General features: G+C 40.3%; 3 protein-coding genes across 3 annotated transcripts; 1 reads left to right on the top strand and 2 right to left on the bottom strand.

Annotated features, from left to right (window-relative positions):
* Positions 1-1,514: 1,514 nt before the first annotated feature.
* cacul1 (CDK2 associated cullin domain 1) lies at positions 1,515-4,092 on the bottom strand. Its single transcript, XM_005735033.1, has 8 exons — positions 3,632-4,092; positions 3,356-3,482; positions 3,092-3,194; positions 2,915-3,010; positions 2,683-2,785; positions 2,445-2,534; positions 2,206-2,344; positions 1,515-2,125 (listed from the first exon to the last, which is right to left on the bottom strand). Exons 1-8 carry the CDS (start codon positions 3,951-3,953, stop codon positions 2,086-2,088), a joined length of 1,020 nt encoding a protein of 339 aa, XP_005735090.1. The 5' UTR covers positions 3,954-4,092; the 3' UTR covers positions 1,515-2,085.
* A 386-nt stretch (positions 4,093-4,478) lies between these two features.
* Positions 4,479-12,553, bottom strand: sirt1 (sirtuin 1). Its single transcript, XM_005735032.1, has 9 exons — positions 12,086-12,553; positions 11,535-11,657; positions 11,122-11,357; positions 10,867-11,019; positions 7,939-8,086; positions 7,765-7,844; positions 7,180-7,363; positions 6,533-7,057; positions 4,479-6,322 (listed from the first exon to the last, which is right to left on the bottom strand). The coding sequence occupies exons 1-9, from the start codon at positions 12,489-12,491 to the stop codon at positions 6,030-6,032; spliced, it is 2,148 nt and encodes a 715-aa protein (XP_005735089.1). The 5' UTR covers positions 12,492-12,553; the 3' UTR covers positions 4,479-6,029.
* A 331-nt stretch (positions 12,554-12,884) lies between these two features.
* On the top strand, positions 12,885-16,437 carry dnajc12 (DnaJ (Hsp40) homolog, subfamily C, member 12). Its single transcript, XM_005735031.2, has 5 exons — positions 12,885-13,262; positions 13,766-13,844; positions 14,112-14,251; positions 14,332-14,476; positions 15,383-16,437. Exons 1-5 carry the CDS (start codon positions 13,185-13,187, stop codon positions 15,463-15,465), a joined length of 525 nt encoding a protein of 174 aa, XP_005735088.1. The 5' UTR covers positions 12,885-13,184; the 3' UTR covers positions 15,466-16,437.
* The last annotated feature ends 388 nt before the right edge of the window (positions 16,438-16,825 follow it).

Raw genomic sequence — 16,825 nt, 5'->3', positions numbered from 1 at the left:
AACAGATTGCTGAAACAGTATTTGAGCCATTCACAGTGGGTTTAAACATGAATTAATTTTGCATCATGTAAAATTAAAAGGTGAGACATGTAATCTAGTACAGCTAGTGTTCAGCATCCCTAATGATTTAGATTCCTCTTGACTTCATTAGCTGTATTACAACCCCGCTTGATGACAGGACCCAGTTGTAAAAGCTAGAATAATGAAATCCTGTGATTAGTTCATTTGAAGTAACGCGAGATAGAAACAAAAAGCAAGCCTGAGCATCTAATTACACTTAAAACAGTGTAGGAACTTGTATCAAACATTTATTCGAGTGACTTGTTTAACAAAAAACGCACCTGTGACAAAAGCTAGTGTACACATACCGGTATGCAGAGGCAAAAACTATTTACAACATGAAGAGCATGTGCTCTGGCACAAAACCACATTTGCATATCATTTGCTTTGTTAAAGTGGACCCATTATCCTGTTCCAGTGGTGACTGCTCAAACTAAACATCATCAGAGTTTCAAATCATGAGTGCAGTGAACATACGGGTAACCACTGCGAGGCTGAGGTATCAAACTGCTTTAAACACTTAATTTGAGACAGTTTTTTTTTTCCCGGCTCTCTATGATGTCACTCTAAGCAGATATCCGTAATACGGTCATTCAGCTATGCAGGCCTGTGACTGAAGCCCCTCCTACTTGCTGTTCAAACCTTTTGTTCATGCGGCGGCAGCCAATCAAAAGAAAGCGAGCCCAAAAACAACCTGCTTCAGGCGGCACTGAGGCTCAGTATAAGATAAACAGGGATTATTTTGGATGGGAAATCATGCAGAGCCACTCTGGTTGGGTCCAAGAATACAAATATGGAGGTGGCAATTTAGGGGGAAATTTAGGCAAGGTGAGGTTACATAAAATAAATAAAAATGTAAAAATAAAATAAAATCAGGAAATCCTCAAATGGTATTATGTGGTCCTTTTAACTGTATGGCACTCAGTGTTACTTCCTGTATACGGCAACCTCCTCCTCCTACGCGCAAGGCTTAAACAAACAAGTTGTCATTAAAGGCAGAATGACTTGAGGGTAAACCAGTGGGTGAACCAAAGCTTTAACTTATTAGTAAAGAATAAAATTAAATGGCTCAGTGACTCAGACAGCATACAACATTGAGAACATAAACTGGAACCCAACACATTGTGTTTAAAGAAAAAACAAAAGAACAGTTATCCTCTTTGGCAAAACTGGAAAATACAACCTGGCTTACCCAAACAGTAAAGGCAACAGCAATAACCCCAAAAAGTTGATTCTGTTCATCTGGATGTAGCGTTTTCAGTGGGAGAAACATTTTCGTCAATCGGTGACTTCTTCAGTCTCAGCTGACCAACAACCACCGATCAAAAACCATGGTCTTTGGTTGGGGAAACCTGCACTCAGCTGAGACTGAAGAAGTCACTTGGGATAAGTGACGAAAATGTTTCTCCCACTGAAAACGCTACATCCAGATGAACAGAATCAACTTTTTGGGAATTACTTACCTGGATGACTGAGCATGATAAGACATTTTAAGCAACAGGAAGAAGAGAGTCATAGCTAAGCTGAGTGACCTAGCTCCCACTTCTTTCCACACTCATTTGTGTTGACTGTAGCCACTGAGATACACAATATGTGGGCGACACCAAGGGATTTATGATATTAACACACAAACAATATTATTAGCAGCAGCAATAGAGTCTTAATTAGCCCCGTATATCAAAGACAACACAAGACACTTCCATGTTAAAGGTTAGGAATGGATCGTCAGCTTCATCATGATATTCAGTCAGACGGACACCGTGAAGGCACTCTTCAGATGAGCGGAAGATGAAGAAATCAGAAGGAAAGCACCAAAATGGAAGTCTGTGAGCCACTTTTTCCTTTTTTTAAATCCTTCTGCTCAACAACCCATCATGCTGTCTTTGTTATTCACAGTGTTTCGTGACCTCGAGTTAAAAAGGGATGACGCACTGTTAGCGTTGTACCTAGTCCAGGGAGACAACTTGTGATAAAGACTTAAGAGGCACAGTATTAGTTCTGCAGCAAATCCAGTGACGCCGGCCATCACGAGTCCTCGCTGGCCCGTTTGCGAGACTGGTCACCTCTGGAAAACAAGCACAAGACCCAAGTTAAAGCAGATGTGACTCAGTCTTCATTTGATGCTAAAGACTCTGGAAAACTGACCGTGGGAATCCATTCATGGAGAGCTCCATCTGTAGTTTCTGGTCATGAGCAGCGTAGTCTTGCAGCAGAGACTCCACAGCAGGAGGGTTAATCTGGGGGATAAACCCGGAGAAGAGATCTGGGGCGAGCTGGGCCCACTCTGAGAGAGGAAACCAAAATCAAAAATTAATTAATTAATTAAAAAAAAAAAATCTGCTCAAATAAGAGGAGTGTGAGATAAATAATTTATCTAAAATCACCTGGTTGGAGGCTGTAGAGGCCCTTAACCACACTAGCCATTGTTGAGGGTTGCACTTCAAAGGGCATGGACCGAGCTTTAATGAGCAGAGCTGAAAAGAACGAGCACAATGGACAAGATGGTGTCAACTGACTTGACCACAGGGAGGATTTTTATTTATTTAATTTCCCCTTTTTGTGACTTTGCATCACATCGTGATTAATCAGAGCAAAGCGCATGAGATGAAGCGGTACACTCACGCATCAGTGTGTTCACGTGTTTTTCTGCGACGTGATCAGAGAACAGCTTCATCAGATCCTCTCTGAGGTCTCGGTTCAGTTTGGACTCAATGTAGAACTTGTTCTGAAAAGAGAAGCGTGTGCAAACATAAATTTAAGTAACAAACTAACACAAAACTACACTCCCCTGCATGGGATTTGCCAAATATTTGATTAAAAAGGGGGGGAAAAAAAGCTGATAAGTGGTACCTACCAAGTACATAAAGACGGGGACTATACACTGAAGAGAAGCTATATATTGTGTCAGTGCAATGTTGAAATTTTCAATGAAGTTCTCGAGTGGGCTAGCCTGCAAAACATTGCAAAAAGAGTTAGTTTTTTAGTTTCTGCATGTGCTGTACGATTACATCTTGCATTTGGGTTTGCTTACTTGTAGATGGGCGGAAACCTGCTGCAGGTGACCTGTTATTTTTGATGTCAGATCATTGTAGAGCAGCTCAGAGTGCTGCTGACAAACACACTTGTAGACATAACTAGGAAAACAAAAGACAGGCATTTGAGGTTATATTAAAATTCTCAGTTAATCACATGGTAATATATATATGGCGCTTCTTATGGCAACAGAAATCATAATCTGGAGGTGTCTAGTTCAGAGGGGTGTTTATTCAACATCCCTTTACTTGTGCTGTCTCACCTGTATATCTGTGCATAAGAAACAGAGATGTGGTCTGTGGGATTCTGAATCAGCAGACGGTCAACTGCCTTTTCCAGGTTTGGCCAGTGGTTTTTCCGGTAGTCCTCCACTGCCATTGCATTCAGAACTGTGTGAAGAGAGGGGAGCTGAATTAAGCCTTCATGTCAGACCGAACAGAAGCCAAAAGCATCACTCTCCACATACATTACTAACATAATCGGAGGCCGAGCTGCGGTGAGACCGTGAGCTCTCGGGCCCTGCTTCGAGTGAACTTACGGAACTTGGAAGTCGAGTCGAGGGCGAATTTTCCCTCGGAAGCAGCTCCCGGAGCGGTGCTGTCAGTCTCGCTGACTTCGCTGCTCTCGCTGCCTGTATCCGAGTCCATGAACTTTGACCCGCCGGTTGCACCGGACCACAGTTTCCCTTGTCGAGTACCCGCTTCTCCAACCGGCACCGTCGCACAGACGGGCTGCGGGACCGTCGATATCTCCGACAGCTGGCTGCTAAGATACGTGCGGACTTTATTACTGCCGCTCGCGCGGTAGTTGTGGTTATGGTCGTCTTTTACGTCCAAACTGTCATCTTCCATAGCCTCCATTTTCACTGGTCCGGTGAACCGAAGCACTGCGTCGCTAGATGAACATTTCAGACAACAATTATAAATGAAGACAAAAACTGTCAGGCGTCTCCGGCGGAGTCCATCACCGTTTTCCTTTTAAGTTTTACGACACGCCGTATTACAGGGCAGCTGAAAGGATGTTGGGAAATGTAGTTCCGAGGTTTTAGGGCTATATAATGTTCCTTAGCTTTCTATACGTGAATCTGCGGCTAGCTAAACAATGTGATAACCACCTAATTGTTAATGATAAGCCGAGTGACAACTAAAATGCTTAATAAAACACATTTAAAACTAGGTACCATAATACGCATGCGCAAGCCCCCGATGCGGTCCACCAAATTTGATGTTGAAATTGGACCCCACCGTCTCACCAAACTTCAAGAGCTCACGTGACTCAGGAACTAGCCGGATGAAACACTAGGTGGCGCTGTGTTAATGTCTGACGATACTGATATTGACACCAATCAGATGCGTTTGCAATAATAGAAATGAGAGGTCAGAAAATTTTTCTTTCCTATATTTTTTACTGAGAACTCCATGAGAAATAACAACTAGAATGATGTAAAAATGTTCCTTCTTAAAACGTAAACAAAACATTACCTTGTCAATGGCATGTGAATTATGTTGGTGTAGACATGTATCCAACACAGTGGCTCAATTATGTCTATATACCAACACTTTGCAGGCAGCAGACTCCTTAATGCTCAATGAAAAGTGACACAGGCAACAAAACCAGGTTTATAAGGAGGACAAAAAGTGCCATTTTCAATGTGAATATATTCCTAAGGCTTATTATTACAACTCAGTATACCTTTGTACAGATAAAAACCATCATCTACCCTTTGATGAGTATGTCTCACATCAGAGTATAAAAATAAGAGGCTTGACCATAAAAAGTAGCTGCCACATGTCAGAAGGAACACCTTGTCGATAGTTATTTTTTTTTTTCCAAATTTTAAATGACAGATTAAACATACAAAGCTTATGACAATGAAGGAGAGTGTTGATAAAGTGTTCTTTGGTCTAAAATTAAAGAGTACTGTCACTTTTCCACCAATGACCCTTATGAAAAGGCAGAACTGAACTTTCTATATTGCAGTTAGTGCGTTCAAGTAAACCATCAGAAGATTTATGTATGTGTCTGAAACTCATAGTACCCACCATTTATCAGCTGCTGGCTTACAAACTGATGTTTCTAATGGTAGCATGAACCAGCTCTAAAAAGTATTATTAGACCACAGGTGATGTCGTTGTATGGACCGAAAATAACATTTGGAACATTTGCCTGTAGTCACTGCAATGTAGAAATTAAAGCTTAATCTAAATTAAAGTAATAATTCAATTTCTGAAAATGTGAATGCAAAATCAGAAAAGAACATGGAAAGTAAACATAAGAAAAAACCCCCACAGTACTCTATTTAGTAAGTAGTATACAGTATGTAGTTTCAGACACATGTGCATGTGACCAAACAGGGCAGAGAAAGAAAGAAGAGGGAAAAAAAACCTGCTGCATATTCACACAAAGTTGCCACACAACTTCAACTTTATGAAAAACGAGAGCAGGGTTTCCACCAGAATACTGACAGCCCAGAGGCCCGCTGAACACTAAACATGTTTGAATGTATTTACATTTACTTTCAATCTATGAAAGAGCAGCTACAGCTGTTCAGTTTGTTAGCCCACAAATACACACACTCAGAAGAGTTACAACAGGGAATTCTGAAAGTAAAAAATGAACAGGTGAACTGTGATAAACTAATACTCTTTTTTTGATTTGTGTAGCTAACAGCCAAGACTTTTTCGTCTAATTTAATGCTCTTCCACTCATACAGCCTATTATTTACTACCTACTTGTGGTTTGAAAAGCGAGAAAGACACTGGATTATTTGCTACCAAACAGAATAAATCTCCTTTGACCACTGGGTCTAACAACATTTCTGGAGGAAACCCTGAATATTAAGGATGAAGAGTCAAAAATATATGAAACTTATATGTATATATTTATATATATCTATAAAAAGACAATTAGTGCTTTGTTGACTGGGTAATTTACATTTAAAGGTGTGTGGTACTCTCAGTCTTTTCAGAATTATTGTCTGTCTGCACACTTGACGTGGCCTCAGTGGCTACAGTGTGCTGTACTATGTCTTTGAGGCATGTTTCTCCATCCACTGCTGGTACTACGTCGGCATCCTCCGGCTCGCTGTCGTCTTCCTCCCCTTCAGCACAGCATTCAGAGTCCTCGCTGTCACTCCCGCAGGAGCTCGACGTCTCATCTTCAGAGTCAGAATAAACCTCTGCCCCGTGGAAGATATAGTGATTTGGTGGTTGAAACAGGTATTGGCCTGCTGTGGAAAACAAAAGAGGATCAGTGAGCTTTGCACACTTATCTGGGATCTGTTCATTGTTTATGACAGTTGTATGGAGGGAGAAAAAAAAACAAACTGCTGAGCAAAGGGACACACAACATGTCTTTGCACGATTTTGTCACACATCCAAAATCAATTTATTTGTTACATTAAAGCAGCTTTGCTTGTTTACCGTGGTCTAAATCTTACCCTCAAGGCGTTTGCTGATTGGAGTTCTGTTAACTCGACTCATCCAGCAACGTCTACGAAATTCAAGGTTGGAGGTTTGACTCTTTCGTTCGGGTGCCTCCTCTTTTGGCGCACCTTCTGCTGCTTTCTCTGGAGATTCAGTGCTCTCCGTTGGACACTGAGCATTTGGACAAGGCTCTAGAGGTGTAACATTATTATCAGCAGTCTCTGTGACATTCAGACTTTCTGTCTCCTCCGAAGGCATATTTACTGAGTCTGTAGTGTGCCGCTTCTGCTCCTCCTGAGTCGCATCACTCGAAGCAGACAAGGCCTCGCTTGGTGGCTGTTCTGGTAACCGAGGGGGTTTCTCTGTGATCTCAGTTAATCTTACAGTGTTGTAGCAGAGCTGCTCAAAGTCTCCACCCAATCGATGACAGAGCTCGTTGATAATGACGTCACAGTCCCCGAGTAGCTCCACATCAAAGTTCAGATGAGGCAGCTGCTCCCGATTGATCAGGACCTGAGGCACTTCATGAGGAATGGAGTCTGGATAGAGAGGAAAAACAAATATTCGGTGTTTGAATGACATGCAAAGCATACAGAAACATATCGGTTAGTATGTTTAATGTTACAGACACTAAAAGTGAATCCGTTTCGATAAAACATACTTGGGATGAGGGCAACCGGTCGGACTTTAAGCGAAGAGCCAATGACGATCAAGAGATCCACCTCATCTTTATCCTGTTTCATGGCTCTGTGAAACATTTCTGGAAGGTTCTCTCCAAAGAAGACAATGTCTGGTTTCATGATTGCCAGAGGGATATCTGGACACCGTGGACAATGAGGGACAACCTGATGGATGAATTTAATGTATTATTTATTTACTACAGCGCCACTAAACACCATCCAAATTTTATGGGGTGGGCAATCACTCACAGCAATAACAAGGCAATCTTTCTGGAATATTTTAAACAGTCAGCTATGTTATGGGTTGTTTGGCAGGTAAAACTAAAAAGGGTATTATCAGCTTTTGATGTCCATGTGGTTTCCCTTGTTTACAAGTAATTACGTAGATATTTGAGACCCCTAACAGCAAATATATACAGATAAATCCTTATACTTATTAAAGAGGTTTTTCACACGATGTTTCTACATGCAATCTGTATCTGCATTATTGGCCTTGGTGATGGTGCAACATCCAACAGTGTCTGCAAAAAAGTGGTATCCTGGATTAGATTGCAGTGAACACATACCTGGTTAAAGATGTCTTCCCTTATAGCCTCACAGTCCACTTTGTGCTTACAGACGAGACAGGATGCAGTTGCAAATGACCCTAAAATATAATTGACATTGAATTACTGGGGAAGAACTATAAAAAAAACAAATAACGAAATAAGCAAGAGGGATCAATCACATGCACCACTCACCGTGACACTGGATAATCCGCTGAACCCCAGCCACTTGTTCCAGTGTATCAATGTTTTGCGTATAATTGCGCAGCAGCTTTCTTTGCTTATCTAGCATAGATATAAATCTATGACAGGGAGAAGGTTCAAACTGCCCAGGGTAGATCTCCTGTAATATAAAATTATGCATTCAGTACTTGTGAAGAAAATGCAAACATTGCTATAGTCATATGCCCCCACCATGGCTTTTCTGGACCATATTTAAACACTTAATAACTGTTTATATTTCATGCCTCATAGCATGGTTTGAATATATTTGATAATAATAAATCAGTGATCAATCTTTAAAACCTTTTTTTAAACCTTTTTCAGAGTGCAGTATTAACTGACTTAGAACATAATATATATACAAAATGCTTAAAACTAGTCTGTGCATTCAAAGCAGTGCTAGGAAACCTGGCATGTGTGGGACTTCCACATCAGTTTCTCACACTCACTGAAATGGCAGCTCAGGTCCTTTTGTAATGTTATGACCCAACCCATCTTATGAGATCTGTTTTAATCTCTATTAGCAAATACATACAGTACTTTATTCTGAGTACTTAATTGCAATTTTATTCATGTAGCACATTTATTAATATGTAAACACAATGTGCTTAAGAGAGAAGATAAAAACATTAAATGCTGTGTAAGTTTACAAGACACACCCACACAGCTATTGAACTTTAAGCAATTTTTTCAACCAGGAAAAGTATTGCTGTGAGGCAACAGTGCTACCCACTGTACCACAATATACTACTGTATATGGACCACCTTCCCACCCTATTACAGATATTGTGTCTATGATAAGGGACCCTCTGACTTCTGTATAGCCTCTGTTATTTTGTGGATATTATTTGATCACTCCTGTGTTCTTTTACTATTTCACTGTTTGGAGAATTCCCCACGATCCTTTAAATTTCCCGTCCCTGCAGGGGCCTGATCAAATCTGGTGGGAACACAAACAGTTCTTGTGATAAAATTTTAAGTTACTTTAGAAAATTAAACAATTTCAAGCTAAAAGACATACAGGGAGTGCAGAATTATTAGGCAAATGAGTATTTTGTCCACATCATCCTCTTCATGCATGTTGTCTTTCTCCAAGCTGTATAGACTCGAAAGCCTACTACCAATTAAACACCCTATATCAGGTGTGCATAATTATTAGGCAACGTCCTTTCCTTTGGCAAAATGGGTCAAAAGAAGGATTTGACAGGCTCAGAAAAGTCAAAAATAGTGAGATATCTTGCAGAGGGATGCAGCAGTCTCAAAATTGCAAAACTTCTGAAGCGTGATCATCGAACAATCAAGCGTTTCATTCAAAATAGTCAACAGGGTCGCAAGAAGCGCGTGGAAAAACCAAGGCGCAAAATAACTGCCCATGAACTGAGAAAAGTCAAGCGTGCAGCTGCCAAGATGCCACTTGCCACCAGTTTGGCCATATTTCAGAGCTGCAACATCACTGGAGTGCCCAAAAGCACAAGGTGTGCAATACTCAGAGACATGGCCAAGGGAAGAAAGGCTGAAAGACGACCACCACTGAACAAGACACACAAGCTGAAACGTCAAGACTGGGCCAAGAAATATCTCAAGACTGGTTTTTCTAAGGTTTTATGGACTGATGAAATGAGAGTGAGTCTTGATGGGCCAGATGGATGGGCTCGTCGCTGGATTGGTAAAGGGCAGAGAGCTCCAGTCCGACTCAGACGCCAGCAAGGTGGAGGTGGAGTACTGGTTTGGGCTGGTATCATCAAAGATGAGCTTGTGGGGCCTTTTCGGGTTGAGGATGGAGTCAAGCTCAACTCCCAGTCCTACTGCCAGTTTCTGGAAGACACCTTCAAGCAGTGGTACAGGAAGAAGTCTGCATCCTTCAAGAAAAACATGATTTTCATGCAGGACAATGCTCCATCACACGCGTCCAAGTACTCCACAGCGTGGCTGGCAAGAAAGGGTATAAAAGAAGAAAAACTAATGACATGGCCTCCTTGTTCACCTGATCTGAACCCCATTGAGAACCTGTGGTCCATCATCAAATGTGAGATTTACAAGGAGGGAAAACAGTACACCTCTCTGAACAGTGTCTGGGAGGCTGTGGTTGCTGCTGCACGCAATGTTGATGGTGAACAGATCAAAACACTGACAGAATCCATGGATGGCAGGCTTTTGAGTGTCCTTGCAAAGAAAGGTGGCTATATTGGTCGCTGGCTATATTTGTTTTTGTTTTGTTTTTGAATGTCAGAAATGTATATTTGTGAATGTGGAGATGTTATATTGGTTTCACTGGTGAAAATAAATAATTGAAATGGGTATATATTTGTTTTTTGTTAAATTGCCTAATAATTATGCACAGTAATAGTCACCTGCACACACAGATATGCCCCTAAAATAGCTAAAACTAAAAACAAACTAAAAACTACTTCCAAAAACATTCAGCTTTGATATTAATTAGTTTTTTGGGTTCATTGAGAACATGGTTGTTGTTCAATAATAAAATTATTCCTCAAAAATACAACTTGCCTAAAAATTCTGCACTCCCTGTATATGGGTTTGTTTGTTTTTCTTAACTGTTGCCAAATGTCAAAATGGGTCAAATTTAACTGAACATTATGTTATGTTTTAAGTTAACTTAAAAAACAGGTTCTGATTCTCCATTTAAAAGTTGGTGTAAACATGGGGGTGTGGGGCACCGTATTAAACAACATTACAAAATTTAACAGGAACTCAGAAGCGGCTTACATTTAAGTAGTTTCCCTTTCAAAATGACCCTTTCACAGAATGAAAGTGCACAATTCACTAGTCATGTAGACCTTGCAATGGTCTACATGAAGAGATTTATGGTTTGGATTAAGATTAATAATTCTTTGTTAGAGAGCATTCAAATTGTTATTCTATTGTTCATGTAAAACCAACCTTAGCAAACTTAAAAAACGGTCTAGGGTCCCGTCTGAAGTACTCAATGTCAAACATAGCTTGAGGATCTGGAAGATCTGGAAAATCTACAGCAAGCCGTGCATAAATTCCATCTCTGGAGCGGAAGTCTGGTATTCCACATGAAACTGAAACCTACAACAAATAAAATAAAAATAATAAGGAAATGCAATGAACACTAGTACTGAAAATCGAATTTACACAGTAGAGCTACATGATAAAGTAAAAAATGCATACCCCAGCACCAGTCAGCACTAGTATCCTTTTACTTTCATGTAGTAACCTGACTACATCTTCTAAGGTATTAATATCTTTCCGCTTCTTTCTTTTTGGAGGCTCTGAGATGTTGATGATGATCTGCCACAATGTCATGTCATCTAAATCTGGTGGGAGTACAGTCTCGGGCAGCAAATCCCTCAGGATGGCCCTTGGATCTGTCTCTCTAATGTGCTGCTGGATGAAACTGTAGGAACCTGCGAGCAAGAACATAACATCTCAGTATGGCTGGATTTCAAAAATTGTACACACATACTTGTACAATGCAAACAATTATTATGTGGTTTAAATATATACATACACACTAAATACATATTATAAGTGGCGTAATCTAAGATATTGTAGTTTATTAATGATCTGATTATCTTAGTTACCTATTTGCGGTTGAGGAGTCCAGTCGCTGGAGCTTGCATGTGAGGACCTGTCATCGTCTTCAGTGATGTGCTCCGGAGTGACGGCCAAACCGTTAGAGGGAAGATCATCGTGCCCAAGAAAATCTAAGTACAGACATGGAGAAAATTAACTAAATAAGACTAGATATAAGTCGCGACTCTCTTTAATAACTGCTACGACCCGTTACAAAAGTAAATCGGTGAACGCAGTCTCTCAAAGTCAACTTTCAACCGGCTAACAAACGCTAAGTTGCTCTCAAAGTTTTGCGTGGTTATGAAAAAGTTAAATGGCCAAATTTGTGCTGGCAGGATCACTGATAGAGTTCTACTTCCGTTTAGCGAAATATAATTTAGTGGAAAAGTTCCCGTTTTCAGGAGTACACAGTTCTCGACACCCACACAGCATTACTGTATTTAACATTAGCAAAGTTAACTGTTTCACATGGAGCCAGTTAGCTCACCGGTTAAGTTGGCAAAGAGAATTTTTCTCACTGTAAGTCACTTAAATACTCAAAGTTTTTCTCTTTTTATACCTGGACTGTCCTCGGTTGCGCCAAAGACAGTGGTGTCGTCCAGTTTCCCAACTGGCTTGTGAGGGTCGGAGAGCAATACTTCCAGTCCATTGTTGTCTCCGCCTAGCGCTGCCGGGGCCTGTTCTACCGCCATCACCGGCTTAGCTTCCTTCTCCGCGGGCTGCGCACAATTCAACGCCGCCTCCCAGCTCTCAGTTGCCGCGGAGACGCACGAGAACTGGTCCGCTTCGACGGCTTTTAGTCCATAGTTAGTTCCTGGACTGATTTTCGAAATCTTAGCCGGAGGTTCCCCCGTATCGGAGGCGCCCGAAAGGGCCGTTTTGAGACTGTTCTCTCCGTCCGCCATCTTCAGCCCGCAGAGCCGCTGAGCAGGAGCCTTCCTCTCGGACAGCTGGCTCATTTGCATAGCACACGTGACTCGTTCTCCACCAGTAGTCACGAGCGAAACGCCCCCCTCTACGTCGCTGACATTATACCATAACAAATATTGTTGCCTTCAAGTGCTGTCGGATGATTTCTAATCATAGGTTAGCCCTCACGAATCTTTCAAGCCTTTCGGTGATGTGTTTCGCGTAAATATAAACGATTTTATATTGACGTGCAGCCGTTGAAAGCTTAATTAATGCCCCAGTTACAAATCTGTCATTTTCTTTTTTCGTTGCCACACAAGCCTTAAGTATGTGAAAGAAATTTAGTTTTACTACATAAAAATATAACATTTTTAATTTCCTAAAGCTACCATTGCCTTTGTTTCTTAGCCAGATGAATAAATGAATTTTCTAGTAAGCAGGACCATTATCAAGACCCTTGAATGCATCGTACGTCATACGGTAAAAAGGGGCAGCTGGGCTCTCCCAACAACTCAGGAGAGATCTCCCTTGACAATTTTAACAGTTTAATAATCCCTGAAATCTAACGCTAGCTGACAAAACCATACTAAGACAAACTTTGCTAACAGTTAGTAGTTAGCTAGTTGGTTGTAGTAAGTGAGTGAGAGGGGGGACCCTTTGGCAACCCTTTAACTGATCAGCTGTGATCACGTTCAGCAGCATTTGTGGTCCGTTAAAAGAAGCCATACGTGCTTCTCCGACAGATTTTTATGGAGGCTGTTTTGAGCTGTAAACCTGAGGATTTGGAGGATTACTACGGGTTACTGGGATGTGATGAACTGTCATCGGTAAGTTCTCGTCAGTGGGTTTAAGGCTCAGACTATTTCCTGGGTTGCTGAACGGATATAGTCTCGATCTATAAGTCAGTAATTATTTGGCTCAATAGCCTATACGCTGCTGAGTCAAAAAATGTGAAAATAAAAATGTATGTGTGCCTCAGATTAGGCTGAACCAACAGAGACCTGTTGATGTGAAACTAGTCGTGCGTCATCCAGTGTCTGCCAGCCAGCATTTAAATTCATTTGTGTATAACTAGATTAGATATGCAATCAGTGTGATTTTTTAATGTATCTTACTAAAACAAATCTTTGATTATCAACATCAACACACATATCCACCGTGGTCTTGTGATCGCCAATTTTCACTCAATATATTACTCAGCAATCAGCAACACTCATAGACTGGCAGAGCTGAGGGTCTCAAATAGTCAATAACACGGTCAAGATAACATAGATCTTATTGATTATATCACATCAGACTATGAGGTTTATTTTGTTTTGTTCTCTTGCAGACTGAACAGATTCTCAATGAATACAAGATTCGAGCCTTGGCATGTCATCCAGACAAACACCTCGACAGCCCAAGAGCAGGTAATGCACACACACCACTAACTGTGTGTGAGTCATATTTCATATAACCTTTTTTTCATAGCCCGAAGCAATAAAGTATTACAAAGTGTGCTATTACCCCTTCATTACCTCTTCATTCACACTTTTCTTACATAGTTAATATCTGTTTCTGATGTCTTAACTTCAAAGCAAATAATGCTAATAGAGCGGATGCTTACAGCTGTATACAGTAAATTGCTTTATTAAATTCAAAATTTTATATTAAAACCGTTTTTTCTGTTGTGAAAGTGGCAGATTTCCAGAAGCTGCAGGAAGCCAAAGAGGTTTTATGCGATGAAACCAAAAGGAAAAACTATGATCTTTGGAAAAGAAGCGGAGTTACGATCCCATTCCATGACTGGCAGGCCTTGAACGACTCAGTGAAAACTGTACGTAATGTCCTCTCTTTAGATTCTTAAAAACACTGTGCAACCATTGACACTTAAAAAGCCTGCTAATTTGTTTGCAGTCAATGCACTGGGCTGTGAGAAATAAGAAGGAACCAATGTTGGAGGCCTCCAAACCAGAAGACCCCATCACGTCACAAGCAGAGAGCTTTCACTGTGAGCAGCAGGAAACGGGGAAATCTTCATGTGAAAGCACGACATACTCGGGTAACTGAAATTTATTCCAATTCTTTAAAGCAAGATGTTGCTGGAGAGCAATACATAACAACACACAAAATACAAGTAAGGAAGTTGTCAGTGCCATAGGATCCTTATTTTTGAAAGTCAGACATGAGAAAAGTTTAATTGATACCAGTATGATAGACATGATTTGGTGTATTTTCAATCTAATTTCATTGCAGAGAGGCAATGGATATTCAGAACAGCTGCTCAAGAGCTTCTCTGCTCTTATATTAAGCTGATGGAATATAAAAGTAGGAGCTCTTTAGTGCTCATATTAAAGAGGGGCTGCACGCCCACCCAATGTTTTGTGAGGTTTTGCACTTTGCACTTCAAAGCTACCACTTTAAAGCACTGATTTCATTTTATTTTGGTTATAATTTCAGGTTCAGCAATTATTCACAACTTGGCTGTGAGACCATGTTAGTAGTTTCCTCTTAGCTAGTTTTTAGCTTCAGTGTTCAGGGCTGACACTTTCCTGTAGCCCTGAGGACTGATGCAGTTTTCCTGAGATTCTACAGAAGCTCGCTGTGGATTCCTTTTTCCTTTATAATACTGCCACAAAATGTTTCAAATATTTGCCGCTAAAGAGCACTGTAAGGATTTTGTTCTGAAACTAATTTTTAGAGTTAGAAGTCAGTCATAACCTCTGAAATAAACACTTGCAAGTCAGTATTACTATAGCTGAAACACAGCTATGATTATAGACTTTCCTTCACGAGCATCAGTACAGCTTACCGGATACTCAAGCCGAGTACACAACAGGGTAGAGTACTCAGTGAAGGATCTGAACTGTTCCTCATGTGAATTTCTTCTAGAGTAAACAGTAGCTGTTTAAAAAGTACTGAACTGCATAAAGGGAAGTGAAGTGACTTTTTCTTATCATTGCTGCAGGTGATTTCTGCCATCGACGCTTCCGCTGGGCTGGTGACTCTCCATCTAATCTGCTGCGGAAATTCCGAAATTATGAAATCTGAATATATTAAAACTTTCATGTTGTCCAAGTGTTGCTAGACTTGGGACCATTTTATTGTAATGCCAGCTTTTATAGAGTATGTTTAGTTGTTATGCAGCTGTGACATCAGTAACTGTCTCACTGTGTTTACTCTTGCCTAATAATTGGTGGGACTGTTGCAAAGCTAACTGTCAGGTGTATGTTACGTTTGGCTAAATTCTTTATTATTAATATTATTTTTCTTCCGTGGTGTGTACCTTCCCTACAGTTTGTTGTAGAGACAACATTCTGGCACCAAATTGCTTCCTCATTTTATTTCTGTCATGTTTGAATTATTTAATGTGTCCTCACTAATAGCTCCTCATTCAGGTGAATGGGAAGAGAGCCAGAAAAATGTTACTTCAGCCATAATTTTACCACTGAATCATATAAAAATTTGTCTTTTTTCTAACAATGTCTTCCTCAATGTCTACCAGATGTATACTTTGTGATCTGGCGGCATTTGAGTGAGATGAGTTCCATCTCACCGCCCAATAGACTTATATGAAGCCTACAGGCAGTCTATTGGGCAGTGAGATGGAATACATATATATGTATCTCTCTCAGTAACATACAGTGGAGGCATGATTGTGCGTGATATTATTGTTTGCTGTAATGTATTGTGTTTGTATTAGTATTATTCTTTGACTTCTTCAGCTTTGTTTGAGGCCAAACTAATTCTTTGAATTGAAACCTTAAGTTTTCCACAATTGTGCTTTAGTACAGCATGTTCACCCTTTATCAGAAGGAAGTCACAACATGTGGTCTATAGCTAAATATAATATGTTATTTTGTAAAGATATGAAATCACTTATTGTTTAGTTTGTTTTAACTGCACGGTCAGAAGAAATATATTTTAAATGTTCAGTAGCAAAACATATGAAGTGAACAGAGGTTTCAAATCTTTAAAGCTAATATAGCTAATATAAATATAGTTAAATATTGAAAATAAAATAAACAATAATAACAAAAAATTAAGATTACCTATAAAAGTAGCTGTTAAAAATAGCAGGCTACAGAATTTTTTTGTTCCTATAATGAAAAACACAAAGGCTGAGTTTCTGTAACACAGATTTAGCTTTGAGCACAAACCTTTTAAGGGAACTTGCTGACACAGTCTCTTCCACAATCCGCCCATGCTTTCATGTTGTTTACACCAAGTTCTAACCCTACAATTCAAATGTCTTAGCAGAAATCGACTCATTAGACCAAGCAACATTTTTCCAAGCCCTTGTTGTCCAAATCTGGCAGATTTTGCAGTGTCTTAGTTTCTTGTTCTTGGCTGACAGGAGTGGGACCCGGTGTGCTCTTCTGCTGCTGTAGCCTATCTGGTTTAAGGTTTG

Source organism: Pundamilia nyererei, unplaced genomic scaffold (assembly GCF_000239375.1).
Source record: "Pundamilia nyererei isolate P.nyererei 1_Seehausen unplaced genomic scaffold, PunNye1.0 scaffold00062, whole genome shotgun sequence".
Lineage (NCBI taxonomy): Eukaryota > Metazoa > Chordata > Actinopteri > Cichliformes > Cichlidae > Pundamilia > Pundamilia nyererei.
The sequence above is the reverse complement of the archived record's forward strand: the minus strand, read 5'-3'. Positions and strand labels throughout refer to the sequence as shown.

Coding starts and splice junctions, on each gene's coding strand:
- cacul1 (XM_005735033.1), bottom strand. CDS start 3,953: ATGGAGGCTATGGAAGATGACAGTTTGGACGTAAAAGACGACCATAAC. Junction 3,195..3,355: donor TCTTATGCACAGATATACAG/GTGAGACAGCAC, acceptor TTGTTTTCCTAG/TTATGTCTACAAGTGTGTTT. Junction 2,786..2,914: donor TCCCCGTCTTTATGTACTTG/GTAGGTACCACT, acceptor TTCTCTTTTCAG/AACAAGTTCTACATTGAGTC.
- sirt1 (XM_005735032.1), bottom strand. CDS start 12,491: ATGCAAATGAGCCAGCTGTCCGAGAGGAAGGCTCCTGCTCAGCGGCTC. Junction 11,658..12,085: donor CGCAACCGAGGACAGTCCAG/GTATAAAAAGAG, acceptor GTCTGTACTTAG/ATTTTCTTGGGCACGATGAT. Junction 7,058..7,179: donor ACCGGTTGCCCTCATCCCAA/GTATGTTTTATC, acceptor CTCTCTATCCAG/ACTCCATTCCTCATGAAGTG.
- dnajc12 (XM_005735031.2), top strand. CDS start 13,185: ATGGAGGCTGTTTTGAGCTGTAAACCTGAGGATTTGGAGGATTACTAC. Junction 13,263..13,765: donor GATGTGATGAACTGTCATCG/GTAAGTTCTCGT, acceptor GTTCTCTTGCAG/ACTGAACAGATTCTCAATGA. Junction 13,845..14,111: donor CCTCGACAGCCCAAGAGCAG/GTAATGCACACA, acceptor CTGTTGTGAAAG/TGGCAGATTTCCAGAAGCTG.